General features: G+C 29.9%; 4 protein-coding genes across 4 annotated transcripts; 2 read left to right on the top strand and 2 right to left on the bottom strand.

The window, feature by feature from the left end:
* Positions 1-41: 41 nt before the first annotated feature.
* Positions 42-2,031, bottom strand: PGO_145470 (hypothetical protein, conserved; the record flags this gene model as incomplete). The annotated part of the gene is made up of 3 exons (XM_028690537.1): positions 42-971; positions 1,158-1,540; positions 2,001-2,031. 3 exons carry the CDS (start codon positions 2,029-2,031, stop codon positions 42-44), a joined length of 1,344 nt encoding a protein of 447 aa, XP_028546338.1.
* Positions 2,032-3,250: 1,219 nt separating this feature from the next.
* Positions 3,251-4,590, top strand: PGO_145460 (hypothetical protein, conserved; the record flags this gene model as incomplete). The annotated part of the gene is made up of 3 exons (XM_028690536.1): positions 3,251-3,865; positions 4,091-4,326; positions 4,500-4,590. The coding sequence occupies 3 exons, from the start codon at positions 3,251-3,253 to the stop codon at positions 4,588-4,590; spliced, it is 942 nt and encodes a 313-aa protein (XP_028546337.1).
* Positions 4,591-5,141: 551 nt separating this feature from the next.
* Positions 5,142-10,394, bottom strand: PGO_145450 (hypothetical protein, conserved; the record flags this gene model as incomplete). The annotated part of the gene is made up of 1 exon (XM_028690535.1): positions 5,142-10,394. The coding sequence occupies one exon, from the start codon at positions 10,392-10,394 to the stop codon at positions 5,142-5,144; it is 5,253 nt and encodes a 1,750-aa protein (XP_028546336.1).
* Positions 10,395-12,566: 2,172 nt separating this feature from the next.
* PGO_145440 (hypothetical protein, conserved) lies at positions 12,567-18,788 on the top strand (the record flags this gene model as incomplete). Its single annotated transcript, XM_028690534.1, has 1 exon — positions 12,567-18,788. One exon carries the CDS (start codon positions 12,567-12,569, stop codon positions 18,786-18,788), a length of 6,222 nt encoding a protein of 2,073 aa, XP_028546335.1.
* Between the last annotated feature and the right edge of the window lie 442 nt (positions 18,789-19,230).

The following is a 19,230-nucleotide window of genomic DNA, read 5'->3' as shown; positions in this document are numbered from 1 at the left end:
AAAAGATGAAACTTATCACTCGAAGCTCTTCCAAACGGACGTTAAAAGTTGATCGGTACGAATAAACCATCATGTGCTAGGGAAAAAGAAATATCAGGGTATTTTTTTGATAACTTGTTGAAAAATAAATTAGTTATATTATGTTCTATATCACAAGACATTCCAATAAAATAAACTTTCTTTGGTTTAATTTGTAAGGCTATTTTTATACTTTCATACAAGGAAAAATGTGAATAATGTTTTGCTTTATAATACAGTGCATCTATTATTAATACTTCAGTCGGTCCTACTTTGTTTATGTAATCTAATACATTTGGTGGTAAATATGAACAATCTGAAATATACACCAACTTACTATTCTCTCCTATAATATAACCAATACATATGTAATTAACTCCATGCTGAAAGGGAATAAATCTTATTCGTTTATCTTTATCAAATTGTGTGTACACATATCCATGTTCATCTTTTTTATCATACGTGTGTATATTTACACATGTTCCATCCAACTCTTCTTCCTTTTCCTTCCGGTTCATATTCTTCTCTTCGTCTTCGCCACACCCTTTTTTAATTTTCTTTTCATCTTTTATTTTATTTTTCTCCTTACTATTTTCCGTATTCTTTTGATCCCCTTTTAGCGTACAAATTGTGCCATCTTTTATTTTATTTGTGTTCTTTTCTTCAAGTATCAGTTTGTTGTATTTTTTATCCTTTATAACTTGAAGATTAAGGGCTGCTATTTTTGAAAAAAAAATATTTTCTTTCCTTTTTTTAACCAAATAATCATAACCATTTCGCAAACGTTCATACGATACATCATTCAAATAAACATTAATTGGGGCCTCCGTTGTGTAATAAAAAACATCTCCCTTTTTTACTTTGTTATATTCTTGCAGATCTCTCAGATCATCTATTCCATTCAGTGCATCAGTGTGGCTATGGCTTATTAGAACTGATTCTAGTTTGATTTCCTAACAGGAGAAGAAGGGGTGCAAAAAAAAGAGAGAACAAAAAAAAAAAAAAAAATGGATGTATCATGTATACTATCCACTGGAAAGAAGTTTCTGAAAATAATAGAGTGAAATAAGTTCTTAAAAATGCAACACAACCAGAATCACTTCACCAAGATGTATATTAATTTTTTCTTTCATGCTTACATAAAAGTTAATTTTATCTCTGTTCTGTAAAAGACTGTCCCTAAAGGTTTTTCCGACGTCAATTAGAACATAAGAATCATTTGATTTAACCAAAACAGAAATATTATTTCTCTTATTTTTTGAATTATTATTTAATGCATCATAGCAGGTATAACATTTCAATTGGGGGCAATCCAAGTACTTCTTTTTCAAATATAAGTCATTCAGTTGATCAATGCATTCTATATCCTTTGACACCAAATCATCAACAAATTTGTTTACAAATTCAAAATCTTCCTGTCTCAATTCTGAATTTTCGAAATAACTTTTTTTCTTATTCGATAGAATTTTGGAGTTTTTGAAAATGTGAGATAATTTCGGCGTGGAAGATGATGAACCTGTACCTGAGAAGAGGGTTGAGGTGAAGCGGTTTAGACGAATTGGTTTAGACGAAGCGATTTAGACGAATCAGTTGAGGTGAAGATGACTGAGAAAAAAGGAGTGTGCATGCTCATTTGATGCTATAAGTTCCATAGGAAGAGCGAAACTATTTCCGTGTGCTTTCTAGACAATCCTACTATCCTTCTTCAAGCATATCCGTATTCACACCCCTTATGAGTGCATATCACCATCTCATCTGTTTTATATCACGATAAGATGGAGACAAAAATTCGCGTAAAAATATACCAAAAGGAGGTGTGACACAAAACAGTTTTCGAATATGATATGTTTGTTTTGAAGGTAGGTTTTTTTCTCGAAACATAAATATATATATTCGTTTTTTTTCTTTTTTTTCTACTTTATGAATTGTCTATCTTGCATTACAAAATTGCATGTACTGCATTACTCTTTTTCGTCCAGTACCTAGGAATATGATACCGTTCCCAGTTATCATACTTACTGTGAAGTTGATTTTTGTCCGATTGGGGAATATTGTAGTTTTGTTTTTTATTTTATTTTATTTTTTTTTTTTTTGCTGTTCTTTTCTTTGCTTTGTTCTATTTTGTATTTTCTCTCTGTAAGAATGGATGCTACTTCAATTATGTTATTACACCGCTGAACGTTATTCTGACGAAAGGCAAGAGTTTTTTTTGTAACTTTCAATTCTTAGCCAGATTGATTAAAAAGGACTTTTTGTTTTTTGCGTAAAGGAAGAGCGAAAATTGTCAAGACTTACAATGGGAGGGAAACAGTTGGTTGATGACATATTAATTCAGCATGGAATGTAGAGAATTTGAGAAAATGTGAAAATTAGAAAAGGTGAAAGGCAATATGCGCGAAAAAGAGGCTAGCGTGTCAAAATCATATACATACCCAAAATATGGAACAATATAAAAAAATAAAATAAAAATACATTCTTCTATTTTGTTCTTTACATTGCTTAACCTCACTTTGTTATCACATTTTTAAGGGAAGAAAAAAGGCCAAAAAAAAAAAAAAAAAAAAATCACGGGAAAGGAGAAAAAAGTACAAGTTACAGTTTTATGTTATAGAAGTTAAAAAGTTTATGACTTGGTCAGGTAAAAAATTATAATTTTTTTCCCCCAAAAAAAAAAAAAAATAAAAATAAAAATTTTGGGACAGTATTATTTTATAATTAAAAAATTGAGCATCAAGTGTGGATATATAATACACAAATAAAAGAGCATAGTATATAGCATAGCATAAGCTTGAGCTCCGCTACTAATATATTTTATATTAAAAATTGTTAGATGTATGTAATACTATGTGTGAAACTGAAAAAAAAAAAAAAAAAAAAAAAAAAAAAAAAGTAGGCCCATTCCCTATGAGAGCCATTTTAATTTGAACACATTTTCGAAAAATCGGACAATGATGCAGAACACAAAATTTCGCCCGTGTAATAATATATGGAATGTTTTGCTTCCTCACTGTTTCTATGTTGCTCCTTTTACATCCATAGTAAAGCAATAAAGGAACCTTCTTATGACAGTTTTTGGCTTTTTGTTTTGCAAAAAAAGAAGTATCATATTTTGGCAATCATATTTTTGTGCATGCAGGAAAAGGAGTGTATATAAATATATCCGCGTATGCATATACCCACTGCATTACCCAATTAATCACATGCACACATAAATAGTTCACATCACACGCACATGGAAAAGGATAATGACTTCGAAGGGTCACTGACGACCCAGTACATACTTATTACAGAAAAGTTAAAATGCAACGAATTTGTGTGTAAAAAAATTAAATTGAAACCTAGTGTTCCCGGTAGAAATGAACAAATTGATTATGATGTTATAGATAATTTTTGTGATGCTTTGAAAAATAATATATCATTTAATGGTTACATCGATATTTCACAGAACAATTTAAATGAAATTTATCTTTTTCACATTTTGTGCAGTGTTCATGAAAATAAGAATATAAGTGGTCTAAATATAAAAGGAAATAAAATTACCAGCATGTTGTTTAATAAAATTTTATTAATTCTTGAAAATAATAATTTTAAGTATCTTAATATACAAGATACTGAGATAAGTACCCAGGAAATTAAGAATATTATTTTCTCTTCATTACACAAAAAAATCGAATCTCTTAAGCTTCCTTCTTTAAACCTTGAAACGTTTGAATTTATGATTGAATATTTAAGGGATAACAATTCTGTTGAAAAATTGCATTTTCTTATGTTTTACAGTAACCAAATGAATTTTACTCTTAAGCAGTATAATGAAAATATCAACAACAATTTTGAAAATTACATACATGTAACTAAAAAAATAGGCAAGAAATATTAACAGAAAGTTTTTCATAAAATTTATGTATATATTTTTAGTCATCTCTGTGTATACACTTGTGGGCAAGTAACAAATGATCTATGTGTTCAATGGCAAATTTTTCCACATTTTTTTTTTTTTTTTTTTTTTTTCCCCCCCCCCCCCATTTTCTCTTACCCACCTTCACACCAATACACATATTTGGTCTCTTTGCAGAATTTAAAAAATTTGATGAAAAAATTTCTCAACGTAGTAGAAAAGAAAGAAAACATAAAATCAATAAAGTTCGAAATTGATTTCCATGATGAAGAAATTGACGAAATGATGGAGTTTATCCATTCCGCTTGCGAAAGACATCGAATTGGTGCGAGTGGTGGACATGGGCTGAGCGAAAATAAGCTACGTATCAATTCGATGGAGAAAATACAGTTGCTCATGTCTGACATTGGCGGGTGAGGATAGCCAAAAAAGTACATTATGCATATATATATGTACATGTGTATGTGTGTGCATGGCCCCGAATTCCTGCACACCTGCGTTTTGTGAAGCCACAATAACTTTCAGACATGAAACCCTTTTTCTTCCTTCTCCAATTTGTGTACTTTTTTTTTTTTTTTTTACGAAGGATGAATAGGCATATAGAAAAATTCGAAAAAGAAGTATCCATCCCTTTTGACAAAGACGTGATAAGTTTTCTTCAAAAGATGTTGCCATAGTTTTTTTTTTTTTTTTTTTTTTTTTTTTTTTTTAAAAAAAAAAAAAAGGAAAAGCATCCTACATTTTAAAAAGCGTGTGTGCAACAGGATTATATAGAAATAAACAGATTAATCACAAAACTTACGAGCGTTGGTGCTGGTGGTGGGGAAGTTAGAGTTCCAAAATGGGACATGCAGAACAGGGGAATTTAAATAGGGCAGCTCTGCAGAGTTGTGTGGGGTATCTTTTCACAAATAAATGCATTCATTTATACGCACATATATTTGTTCATATACACATATATTTTTTTCATTTATACGCACATATATTTCTTCATATGCACATATTTTTTCATTTATTTATGTAATTATTTTTTTTTAAAATTTTTTTTTTGGACAAACTGCTTTGGCTTGAAATGGCTAGCTCAGTAGACTGCAGCCATTGTTCCGAATTTTCCAACTTGGACCTTTTGTCATCCAACATTTCCCTCGCATTTCCTGTGACGTTGCGTAGGTCATCATTTTGTTACTCTCCACGATGGCACCAGCAGCAGCAGCACCCCGGTTTCAATCTACAATTTAACTCTCTTGTGCATATGCAAGATGTTCATGGTGTTTGGTCTTTTCGTCCTGAATTGATGAGGACTGCCATTCGGTGGTGAGCTTTTCTTTAGATTGGATTCTGCCTCCTTGGACTTCCCATGTGCAGGTGATTTGTCGTGCAGAATGGATGTCAGTTTTTTGTGAAAATCGTTTATGTTAATTTGTATTTTTTGCGTATTGATGTGTTCATCCAATAGACTGAGAAAACTTCTAAGCTCTGAGATGTGGGTACTTATCAAGTGTTCCTTAAAGGAGAGTAATTTTACATCCCCTTGAATATGAGAAATGGCACTAATTTTTTTTAATAACCCTAATAGATTAAATGTTACCTTTTTATTAAATGCGTAGACATTATTATTGTTCAAAATTTTTGTAAAATGCTGAGAAATATTATGAATAATGAGAGATAATTCATTTAAACTAAAAGAATTTAAAAATTTTTTATCATTTGTGTTATTTATGAGAACCAAACTGGTAATATATTCATTGCAAATATCATCACTTAAATTTTTGTTCATAATTTTTTTATTTAATCCTCTTAAAATTACAATAATCTGGTTCGAAATAAATTGCCTTTCCTCTAAAAGTATTGGTTGTGTTTTTACCTGACTGTTCATCATATAATAATGTGCTAAATTAAAATCTGTTGTAAATTTTTTAATTAAATGTGGAAAATATTTCTTAAACGAACCGTTAAAAAATTCACAAATATTTAGGTACTTTACAAAGGCACTTTTAAAAAATACGCTTAAATATCTTGAATAACAATTTCTTAATTTGGGGATAAAAAAAATAATTTTTAAAAATTCAAGTAAATAATTAATAACTACATAACTCTTGTGGTATATTTTATTTTCTATAATATTATAATTCTCTAAACATTTTATCAACATTTTTATTAAATCTGTGTTTTTCGTTTCCTTCATTATCATCCTTAAAATTTTCACCACACACTTTTTTATTACTTCTTTCAACTTGTCTTTGTCCTCTGCCTCAGTTTCTTTCATTACTTTGAAGCTGACTAAGATGTGTTTTATTTGCTTCTCCAAGATGATCAAGTCTTCTGCGTAAGTGGCTGTCAGAGGTTTGGCCGCTTGCAGTTTGGCCGCTTGCAGTTTGGCCGCTTGCAGTTTGGCCGCTTGCAGTTTGGCCGCTTGCAGTTTGGCCGTTTGTAGTTTGGCCGTTTGTAGTTTGGCCGTTTGCAGACTTGAGCGTCCCTCCTTCTCGAACTCCTCCTCCCCATGTAATGGTAACTCTTTGCCATAGCCCCCATCAGCTACATCACTGATATCTTCTTCCTCTTCTTCTTCCTCTTCTTCTTCTTCTTCCTCTTCCTCTTCCTCTTTCTCTTTCTCTCCCACTTCCACTTCAGTAGAGAGTTGAAGCTGCTGCTGCCGCTCCTCCTCCAAGTGCAAATTCACCTTCACTTTCCTGGAGATAATCACAAGGGAGCGTACCAAGTAAAACAGGGTCTTCACTGTGTTTTCGGCCATTTGGTTTTTTATATTTCCCTTCAGATGTTTCAGTAAATAAGAAACGTTGTAAAATATGGATGTACGCATTTTCTTTATACCCACCATGTTTTCCTTTTTGTTTTCTGCTTTTTTCTCTTTTGCAGGTTCTTCAGTTAGAATGTCTAGGAGGAAGTTGCTCGTCACCACGATGTCACTTTGGTCATCTCCTTCATTATCTGTTTCCTTATTAGCTGTTTCCTTATTAGCTGTCTCATTAGTTGTCTCATTAGCTGTTTCCTTATTAGCTGTCTCATTGGCTGTCTCATTAGCTGTTTCCTTATTAGCTGTCTCATTAGCTGTCTCATTAGCTGTCTCATTAGCTGTCTCATTAGCTGTCTCATTAGCTGTCTCATTAGCTGTCTCATTAGCTGTCTCATTAGCTGTCTCATTACCTACCCCCTCTGAGTCTGCACTTTCTTTCTCGGCTTGGTCATCGTCACGATCCTCCTCCGTTTCCATATCTTCCTCTGCACTGTCCGCTGTTCCCACCCCTAGCATCTGCAGGTGCGTCAAATTTTTCAAAAGTGTGTGTACCCGCTTGGAAAATTTGACAGCTTTTCTCCTGCTGATTGGAAGGTAAGTGTTCGTTGCAAAGAATGCAAATTCATTTCTGTACGCAGTGGTGGAGAATAATTTGCTGACAATGATGTAACTTTTTGAGAAAATGATAAGCTGTTTTTTTAATTCATCTGAAATGATTCCTTGAGAATTATACGTATGCACGTGCTTGAGCAATGTATAAGCATCTTCGAAAATTTTACGACACCTTTTCCTAATTTGGTTATTGTTTAATAATACATCTCTTCCATTTGGAATTATTTTTCCTTCCTCAAGCATGTTTCTTCTTAAATTATGAATCATGTAAAATACCAAAAGATTGTAGAGGAATATAATTATTTTTGCAATTTCTACAGTTTCGATATTGTAATGTCTTTCTTTGTTTTTCTCATTCGGCCTTTTTTTATTTTTCTGAACAATGAAAACTACCAATTTAATGAGATTTTTTACAATTTTAAAATTTTTTTTTTTCGCACATTTTTTGTCAAAATTGGGTTCCAAATGAAGGTATACTTCCCTTTCTGTTGCTTTTATTTTCTTCTTTTTGTTTTTTATTTTTTCATAATAATTTTCTGCGAATAGAATATTTTGCTTCTTGGCATTGTAACAGAGTATGCATTTTTTACCAGATTTAGCAAGATTAATTATGAAAAGAAATGAATTAACAAAATTATATGTACTCTTTAATATAGCCTCTAGAGATCGAATATTTTTCAAATATAATTTTGTTTCTTCCTTTTTCTTATTTTTTAATGCATATAAAGATTTTAAAACGGTAATACTTTCTTTTGTTACTTGATTTACAGCAATATTAATTATGTTCATATCAAATAGGGCATTTCTTGAATTCATACTATTCTTAATATCTACAAAATCGATATTTTTCAAAATTATAAATGTGTTTTCATCCTTTTTCTCTGCTATACTTTTTACATCTTCATTGTTTAGCGAAAACTCATTTATGTTTAACAATTTCATTTTTTCGTTTTCTTTTTTGAACAAGTAGGATAATAGTTCGTTTGTCATCTCTTCTTTTTTCACATTGCTAATTTCTGCTTTGTCCCTACTCTCCTTGCTACTGTCAGCTTGGTTGACGTGACATGGATTCTTACCCGTGTCAAACTTCAAGGCATATCTTAATATGTTCCTCAAAATAATTTTCTGAAGTAGTAATAGCACATTAATCTGATGATACTTCTTATTGATGTTGTGAACCAAGAGATAGTGCAGATTCTTGTAATTCAAATTCTTGCTATTTAAGAATTTGTACAATTCATTCATGAAAAAGACATTTAATATATTCCCATCTATGTTCATGTAAAGACATAGTTTGTCTTTCAGGAGATTCAGGAATGCATTATTGTAAAGGGGACTTGAAAGGTCAACCTGTGAAGTTTTTCCCTCCACCCGTGAAGAAGTTCTTCCCTCAACCATGCTCCTCTTTTCTACCATCTCCAACGGAACTGCACTCAGCGTCGTAAGGCTCATTTCCTCAATGCAGAGATTTTTATAAAAAACTATATCATTCAGGATGGTGGGAAAATCATACAACTTTATAAACTTCATCGTCATCATATACAAGTAAGAGAAAACGACAAAACAAGAATAGTCATATTCGGATATGGTTCTATACATGAGTTTTCCCATTTGTTTTTTTGTCATTTGATCTTTCATCTTGTTTATGAAATTGGTTATCATGCAAGTAGCAGGATAATTGAAAAGATTTTCTTCTTTGTTCTTCGCTGTATTGTTTTTACCATTTTGTTGATCTATGCTCTCTTCTGCTTTCGCTACCCCTTTGGTGTCCATTTTTTTTTTTTTTTTTTTAAGTAAAAAATGGTTATTAAACTTGGATGAAGAGAGATTACAATAAACAGCAAATTTTACTTTAGCCATTGTAAAAAAAGTTGTATCTTTATTCAACTTAAACAAAGCTTCAAAAACATTGTGATACATGGAAAAAATGTCTTTATATTTTTTAAAAAAAAGAGAATTATTTTTTGATCCACTAGGAAATATTTTCATAATATCATTGTGATTTGAATACAAAAGGTTTGTTAAATAAATGATTGCTAAACAGAAAGTGTTGAAAAATGTCTTGTTATTTTTCTTATTGCTTATTGTGTAGAAGCACAAGTGCAATACATTTTTATAGTCTTTCAAAACTTGGGAATATAGTTGCACAATTGTGTTAGTTTGGATAGAATCATTTAGCAAGCCATAGGTTGTCAATGGGTTCATGTACAAAAAAGTAATGATTTTTATTTTATATAAAAAGTATACATAAAACAGAAAAGCATAATATTTTTTTATTGTAAATTTTGTATTCATTTCTTTATTTTTTAATTCAAACAAATCTGAAATTCTTTTATAAACAATTTTCAAAAATAATGGGACTAGTCCATTTCGTACATAAAAAAATAAATTAAATGCCATATCAACAAATACGGGAAAATTGGGAAAATTAATTACTATATCACCCAATCTTTTACTTAGTGTAATTATATATTTCTTATTCATCAATTGGATTTTTACACTTTGATAAAAATAGTGTTCATCAGGCACCAGATTTTTGCTGTTTTCTCTTTTTAAAATTTCTAAATATATCATTATGTTGCTCATAAGGAGGAATGAAACCATGTGGAATTCTTTCTCCTCTGCGCTCCCACAATCTGTGGTGATGCAACCATCTGTGACGTTTCCATTTGGAACTGTTCCACATGGAGTGCTTCCACTCGGTGTCTTCCCTGTCTGCATCCTGGCAATTGTTACCTTCCTCACTAGCTTGTAGCACTTCTTCACATTTACCTTACGCATGTACTTAAACAAGTAAAAGAGAAAGTCACACAACACTTCTACATATCTATTTACATTCTGAAAGAGAAGTAGAGTTTTAAATAACTTCCTTAAATTGGTGAAAAGAATTTTTTTTTTTCTCTTATCCAAATCTGATATGTTTATTTTTATAATATCTCTTTCTAAATCTTGGTATACAAAGTTTCCTAAAAATTCGAAAAGTTCTTTTGTTTCTTTTTCTCTTTTCTTGTAATTCGTTTTTAATAGATTATTTACATTTTGTAAAAATTCCTCATCCACCCTTTTTATACTACAGTTCATCAAGATATCATTTAATGTTTTAGCGATTTTCATATTTTATTTTTCACTTCTTAAGGTATAGACGTAACGAGAAATGTATGCATATGAGTGTTTTAAGTATGCATGAAAAATGTCACTTTTGAAAATCGTCATGTAAATACACATTTTTTTGTCGTCTATATATATAGTGTTGCTTTTGCCCGGATGTGTTTGCCACAAAAATGGAGTGAGTGGGGGTGGAGAAAAATGTAGTATAAAAAAAAAAAAAAAAAAAAAAAAAAAAAATCCTTTTATACCCGTTTATGCAAATATGAAAAAAAAAGAAAATAACCAATTAATTGTAACTATAACTTGGGTGGAATTATCTCTGATAGGTCTCAACGATAGATATGTTTTTTTTTGGTGTGATAGAAGGGTTGGAGAATGGACTATATAAAAATAATGAAAATATGTGTCTCTCCTCACCAAAGGGAAAAAAACTTACATGTCCTCAATATACAGTTTCTTACAAGTTTTACGTATGCAACTTTTCTACTAATAAAGCTTCAAAAGTTCTTAGTTTTAAAAAGCAATGTATATTTTCAGCTAAAAATGTATATACGTAAATGATTGCTTTCTCCAAATTTCTGATGAAAAAAAATGGAAAAAACTTAGCTAAAAATTAAAAGGCAAGCAAAAATAAAATGGAAAAAAAAAAAAAAAAAAATTCCTTTATATTTTTCCTTAAAAAAAGGGGGAAATAAATTAAAATAAAACAAGTTATAAAAATTATTAAAAAATTGCATTTTTTGAAGTTGTATTTTTTTTAAAAATGGTTTTTTTTCAGGTGGGAAAAAAAAAAAAAAAAATTAATTAAAGAACGATTATCTGTTTTAAGCTGCACAAGAGATGTAATGAGAAAACCAAGTCACAGAAAAAAACAACAAGCAAATATGTAAAAAAAGAACTTAGAAAATTAGTTGGGGACGAAAAAAAGAAAAAAAAAAAAAATGTGTTTCCTGATGTTGCATAAGTGAATAATGTCAACCAGCTCGCGACCAATGAGGGGATATAGTAGTGTGGTATGTATATTTTAAAAATAATCCAAGAGTGTTGTACTCAGAAAAATTCCTATATCCTATTCGGTGAGAAGGGAATGGAATGGAGAATACATGGAAGAAGAAAAAAAAAAAAGATAAAGAACAAAGGTGAAAAATAATGCAGAAAGGTGAAGAAAGATACAGAAAGAAAACTCAACCCAACCTAGGAAAGCAGAGTGGCGCAAAAAAAAAAAAAAAAAAAAAAAAAAAAAAAAAAAAAAAAAAAAAAAAAAAAAAAAAAAAAAAAAAAAAAAAAAAAAAAAAAAAAAAAAAAAAAAAAAAACAAAAAAAAAAAAAAGAAAAAAAAAAAAAAAAAAAAAAAAAAAAAAAAAAAAAAAAAAAAAAAAAAAAAAAAAAAAAAAAAAATTAAATAAATAAAAATAAGCCTGTAAACAAGCCGTTTACCATAAGCACACCATTTCCCTTTTTTGAAAAATGCACCAAATATAATCCATGACACTATCCCCACGCCACGCAGAAGTGACAAATGTTCACGTTACATCCTCCCCCTTTCATACAATACAACCCTTTTGTTAAAAAAAACACCATCTCCTAATGTTGTGCCTAAGGAAAGGGGAAAAAAAGAAAAAAAGAAAAAAAAAAAAAAAAACAAGATTAATTTTTACACTATTTCGAAAAATTTCATCGTGTGCCTCTCCCTCCATATGGTTATAAAAATGCATATTTAAAAAAAAGAGCCATATTTTATGCTTATATACTTAAATACCTGAATTAATATATGAACCAAAATATATACAATTTAAGTGCTTACAGATTCAGTGTGACGTACGTGCAATTACACTGAAAGAGATACTCAAATTAAAAAAAAAGGGAAAAAAAAAAAAAAAATACAAAACTTTTGTTTCATCAGATTGAGTGAAAGTTGCGTACAATACAAAAGCATATATCTATTTCGTTACAGCAACCTTTTCTGGCTTAAAATTCCAGGGGTGTGTGTGAGGTCCATTTTTTACCACGTATCACCAATTTTGTTAAATATATTGAAGAAAATTGTGAAATAAATTGAGAAAAAAGTTGAAAAAATTTCATCCACATGTTTGTGAAAAAAAAAAAAAAGAGCACGAAAAGTACAGCCGTCCACTTAACGCGTACTCTCCCACCTCGCTCTTTCCTAAGATGAATAATTATGCCAGATTTTTTTTTAAAAAGGAAGAAGCCAAGCTTTATAAACATCAAAATCAACACCAACATTAAGTGTTACCTCTACAGAAATGTCAAGAAAAATGGAAACAAAAAATTGTACATACTTGAAAAAAAAAAAAAAGTGGAAGAAATCATTAAACTTACAAACAATTTAAAATACAATGAAATTACCTGCATGTTCAGGAAAAATATTAATTACAATGGAATGAAAAAAAAACATATACATTATTGTAATTTTTTAAAAGCAGACATATTAACTTTGTTAAAAGGAGATATAGAAAAATTAAAAAAAAACAAATTTAAATACCTCTCTATAGGAAATAGAAAACATAGTTTTAAAAAGGTATTAACCAATTGTATATTTTCTACCGACATTCATCAGTTTGTGAACACAGCTCATAAACATATTAACAAAGCAAACCTTTATCAGTTATTTATCCTCTTAAAATTAAGTCTCCATTTTAAAAATTGTGAATTCTTCAAGCTCAATGCCTTGGAGGCATTTATTAATAAAGTGAAATTGTACAGTTTTGAAAAAAAAAACAGACATGCAGGGAAGAAGAAAGACACCAAATTACTGCTGACATGTCAGCACATATTAGATTCAAAATTTTTTGTGAATACCCATGGTATTATCTCCCAGCATGATCCTACGTTGAACATTTACATTTTTGATATCGTCAATTTTGTAAATGAAAGCATAAACAGTGTGGATGGAAATCATGATGACCCTTCCCACAACAGCTTTGATGGGGATGTCGTGAAATTCAGAAATCAGGTTAATAGTGCTGATGACTCACTTCTTAATCGAAGCAGCAATGAAGATGACTCACTTCATAATCGAAGCAGCAATGAAGATGACTCACTTCATAATCGAGTTAGTAGCATCGATTATGCATGTCTTAACCGAGTTAGAAGTGGGGCCCCCCCACCCTCGCTTGAAAAGCGCGAAGAAGAGTTTTCCCACCTGAACAAGTCAGGCAATTCAAGACACAAAATTGCAGGGGGAAAAGGCGACCCTATCAAACACGAAGGATACGGGTCCAAGGGGATGAAAGACAAGAGGAAGAAGTGGAGTTATGCTTATAAATTAAAAAAGAATAATGAAAGGGAAGAAAGTAACACGGGAAGAAATGATGAAATGTATGCGGATGAAGTGCATGTGGATGAAATGTATGGAGACAAAATTTATGAGGACGAAATTAAATATTTTTTTTACAACCACGGGACTAACCATTTAGGGGTGTACAAGGAAATTTTTGAAAAATCTGATCAATATAAATGTTTAAAATATTACGAAAAAATTAAAAACCATTGTATAAAGGATAGAAATGTTATAAATGATGATGACACAAGTATTAAACAAGAGTTGCAAAACAATAAACTCAAAAGTAGTTTCCTCCTGAATTCCACAAAATTGCAAAATAATAACCATGCTATAGATAAGCAGAATTGTGAAAATATTCCCTCATCTAATGGATTTAGTGCATACATGCTGAAGGAATGTATTTTATACACATTTTTATCCGTATGTGTAAATAATTATGACGACAGGAATTACAAATATATGAAGGATATTTATTTTAAGAATTTTTATTTTTACAATCCATTGTTTCTTTTTCATTACTTCAGTTACATTTCAACAGATGAGACTAAGTTTTATGAGAAATATTTAAATGAGTTCCTTAAGTTTTTAAATAATATTATTATACATTTTCACTTTTACTTAATACCATTTTTTACCAATTTAAATTATTCATCTATTTTTTTGGATTTTTTTAAAAAAAAAATAGCATACATGGGAAGAGATGAAACAATTATGCTCGTTTATAGAAAGTCAACTAGTTTTCCGTTAATCAAAGAAAGGGTATCCTACTCCTACACTTATAAAAATTGTGACAAAAATGAAAAAAAAATTTCATTTATCTTGTACCTTTTTTACCAAATTTACGGATCTGATAATGTTGTAGAAAAGGCGAAACAAATATATTTGGACAATTTTTACCTGTACAGTTCAGAACAGGAAAAAAAAAAAAAAAAAAAAAAAATACCTGTGAGCATTTTTTTCAATTTTTTAAATTATCAAAGTGTTTTTAATAAATATGAAAATGAGTTAAAACAGTTATATATTCAGAAGAAACTCTTTTATAAGCCAACAACGGGTGATTCAACTAAGAAAATCATAAATAAAAATACAACATTGCTCTCTCAGATTAATTGTGCAGAGGAAGGGGAAAGAAAAAAGACGTCATCTCATTTAACTTCTTCAATCGATGAAGAACAATTTAATTCTCTCCATGTAAGAAAAGACAAAGATCTTTCATCACATGGGAAAAAATTCATAAAAAATGGAATGAATTCGTGCATCAGCTTAAAGGGTAGAAGGAGGAGTAAGGGTTCACTCGGCTCCTTATCTCCAACTAACACTGTATCAGAGAATTGTCTATTAAGGAAAAAGGAATTGTGGAGATATATGCATCAAGTTCATCAGGAATTATTTCACATGACAGTTAAAGAATCATGTAATAAAGTGGTTGTTAATAAAACAGTTGATGATGAAGAAGAAAGGATCCAACGAGGTGTGAGGCGTTGTGAAACCCTAGTGCTGAATGATTACACTTTGAAGTATAATAACATATCTGTAAGAAAAAGAGAAATTTTATACCTGTTCCTGATTTTGAGCAAGTACAACTTTACACAGAGTGGGAATTATTTAAATAAAATTTTATTTTTTTTTTTAAATGAATATTGTGAAAAGGATCTAATGATTGTGTTTGTGAACCATCTAAAGAATAATGGAAGCAATTATGATTTATTGCTACTGAATAAGATATTAAACATTTTTATATATAAGAAAAAAAACATTTCCCTGAATAGTAACATAACTATATGTAATAACCTGGCTAAGTATCAACTATTTAATAATAACTTTTTTGCATTAGACAAGAAGAATTTTTTTGATCAAGTTCATGAGGCCAATATCCATTCGCTAGTAGCTCTGCTATATTCATGGGGGAAATTAAAAGTAAAAAATCTGGATATCCATTTTTACAAAGTCATCATTAAGGAAATTATTCAAAAAATTGATAAAATTAATGAGTATGGTTTATCTTGTTTGCTCTATGGTCTAAACAATCTTATAGACAAGAAGAAGGGAAGGGAAGAGAAGATCATTCTATCACTCCCGAATAACATGGACAATGGAAAAGCGATAACTAGGTTTAGAAAAAATCGACATGATGAAGACAAGTTATCAGATGTTATCCACAGAAGCGATTCTACAAGTGATACCCAAAAATATCTTTCCCCAAGCGAAACAAATACAAGTAACCAAATTGGATTATATACTCACTGTAGGCACGATATAGATAAAGAGACAGCAGAAGAAGAGAAATATAATACAATGCATATTATATTACTTGAAAATGAACTAATAAGAGCAATCATAAAGAAGCTCATCATGTTCAAAAATATGAACATAAATTCTTTTTGCATTTCTATATCATGTTTATCAAAAATAAATATATTTCCAAAAGAACTATATGAAGAAATAAAAACAGTGACATATAAATATATGTATAGTGTAAACGTTACTTCATTGCAACACCTACTTTTAGCCTTATCAAAATATTATATAAAAACTAATAAAAATCATAACCCAGATGATTTAATTTTTGATATTTTTAATTTTTTATTCACATACAAATACAAGGATATATCATTTAAATGTGCCTGTAAATTTTTACACATTTTAAGCTTATTAAATTTGAGAGACGAAGATTTTATTTTGCTTCTTCTTCTCGTTATTGCCAATGAACAGAGGGCATTATTCCATCTCTTCGATGGCGATACGAATATGCATAACCTTGAAACAATTAGAGGGAAATTCTCCAAAATTCATCCATCGCATATTATTACCCCTCTCAATGTTAGCAGTTCTGGTAGGGAGGAAGTGCAGCATGGGTATCGCACCCTTGGTGGAACTACAAACATCCACGCGGGAAAGGAGTTTCATCCGATTTGTAATGACAATTTGGGGATGAAAATTAACCAAGGAGAAAAATGCAACAAGAGTTCTATATTTTTGAAAGGGTTAAACATTTTAAAAGAAGATGAATATTTTAAAAGTTCCCATAATGCATACCTATTTTTTGATGTTAAAAATTACAAATTTGAATTAAGTAAAGTATTGTCAAATTTTAAAAATGTTGACAATAGCTATCTCATCAATGTATTGGAGAGTTTGTACAATTTATCGTACTATTCTTATTTTTCAATTCATTTAACTTTGATAATAAAAAATATTTTGATTAAACAAATACACGATTTGAAAGTTTCAGGTATAATGATATTACTTTTTTCTCATGTAGATTTACATTTCTTCGATTATTCTCTATATGATATAGAATTGAAGTTATTTTTAAATGAAGAAGATAGTAGTATTGCACCACAGATTGATGGTTTCAAATCGAGTGATGAACAGTCACTACTTTTGGAATCATCCATGGTTGGCGAAAACAAAAAGGAATTTTCCAATGAGGAAGAGAAGAATGAAGAATACAACAAGCAACTGAATAAGCAAGCGCTCCGAGAAGATAACAATTCCTTGGAACAACAATTCAATAGTGTTTATAACTATATGTTACACAATTTCAAAAGCATGAACGAAGAGGAAAAGATGATTTGTGTAGAAAAGCTTAAATTGCTTATGTACAAAATGAAGAAGAAAAAAATGTACTATGTAAACAATATTTATAATGAAAATAATACACCAAGTGTGGAGTATATAATATCCATGATATATGATTATGAACAGATGAGAAAAGCAAACCACGAAATGCCAGATGTGACGAGAAGTAAATTCATTGCTGATGGAAGAAGGGTGGCACAAATTACCAACAATAGCAGCGGTGTTAGTACCACTATAATGAGAAGAACAACCAGGAAGGAGGAAGAAAAATTGAAGAGTGATAAATACTCAGGCAACAACATAGATATAGATAGAAAAGAAAATAAGCATCATTACAAAACAGATGCTAAGATTACACATAAAAATAATTATGTAGAAAATTCTCTGAAAAAAAATAATTTTGAAAAATTAAAAAATATTGTTGACCAATTCAGCTCAGTGAAGAAGTTCCATTTAAAGGATAAAATATTGAACAAGAAATTAGAAGAAAAAATATATTACGATGATTTTTTTTTTTTAAAGTATCGAGAATATTACAAAGAAGACCTCATCAATTTATGCTTAGAAACTATATTAAAAAACACGAACTACATTTTGAACAATTATAAACAATACAAAAACTGCAGCATATTTTTTCTCCTTCTCTTTTGCAACATATTCCTACCGTATACCACAAATGATATTTTTCTCCGTTTTAAATGCATTCAAAGGAATTATAATTATTATAAAAAAAAAAATTTACAACATGATTTTGATCAAATTTTGAAAAATATAGAATTATCCGATTTTAATGAAGATACTATTAGAAATGCCATTAACGCGAAAAATGCATCTCATTTGGTTATTCCCTACTTAAATATATTACAACACAATAATGGATTTCTGAACAAAGCGATATGCACAAGTGACAAAAAGGAAGAAGGTGTGTATAGCATAGCAGACAATAAGCTTGTCAGTGGTGAAAATTATGGATATATAGAAAAGGAACATAAATCGTATGATACATATCAGGATCAGGATAACCTAAAGGAATGTGAATACTTCATAAACTCATATGATACCTCTTATAAGATGAAAAAGATAAAGTTTGAAGACATAGTTCCTTTAAATCTGTTATATAAATTTTTCCAATTATTTAACTTTAACATAAATAATGTTCAGTTTATTTATCTCCTAAATGAAATGATTAAAGAAAACAACGACTTCAACGAACCAGATAGTGATTATACTACACTGAAATTTGGCAAAAATGATATTTCACCTTACCAATTCAGAAATTTATCCTACCCCTTAATACAAATACGAAATAAAACCTTAATTATTCATAAAAATTCAAAAAAGTGCTTTTTCAAAAGTTTCAATGTTATAGACCATTATTTTAAACCATCTCAAGGGATGCTTATACAAATACTAGACAATGGCATTCATAATTTAATTTCAATATATGTCAATGTTTATGTAGTTGCGTATAAGGTGGATATTTTACTTGAACGAAATACAGTGATGTGTAACTAGTGTGCGTGGGGAGCTAGCCAAAATGAGGACAAGGACAAAAAAAAAAAAAAAAAAACTAGCCAAATGCACACACAAATGTGCATAACCTTTTTCTCCCCCCAAACCAATATTTGTACAAATTTTTTTTTTTTTTTTTTCTTTTTTTTTATGCTTAAAAATATAAATTCATGTGTTTGTCCATTTTTTCGAAATTACAAACTGTGTACACGTTTTTCACGATATTTACATTTTCGAATTAACATAACATCAATGGATGTTTTCAACATGTTTTCTCTGGGATTTTTTTTCAAAATGTTGTGTATTTTGTCATACAAAAGGGTAAAAAAAAAAAAAAAATGGTTAAAAGGTTGAATGGTTAATAATTGATTAAGTGATGGAATGGAATAAAATAAATATAATTAAATTGGGAATAGAGGGGGGAAGGTAGTTCCCCCCCCCCCCC

This window comes from Plasmodium gonderi (genome assembly GCF_002157705.1).
Source record: "Plasmodium gonderi DNA, contig: Chr14, whole genome shotgun sequence".
NCBI classification, from domain to species: Eukaryota; Apicomplexa; class Aconoidasida; order Haemosporida; family Plasmodiidae; genus Plasmodium; species Plasmodium gonderi.
This window is presented reverse-complemented; position numbering and strand designations above follow the sequence as displayed.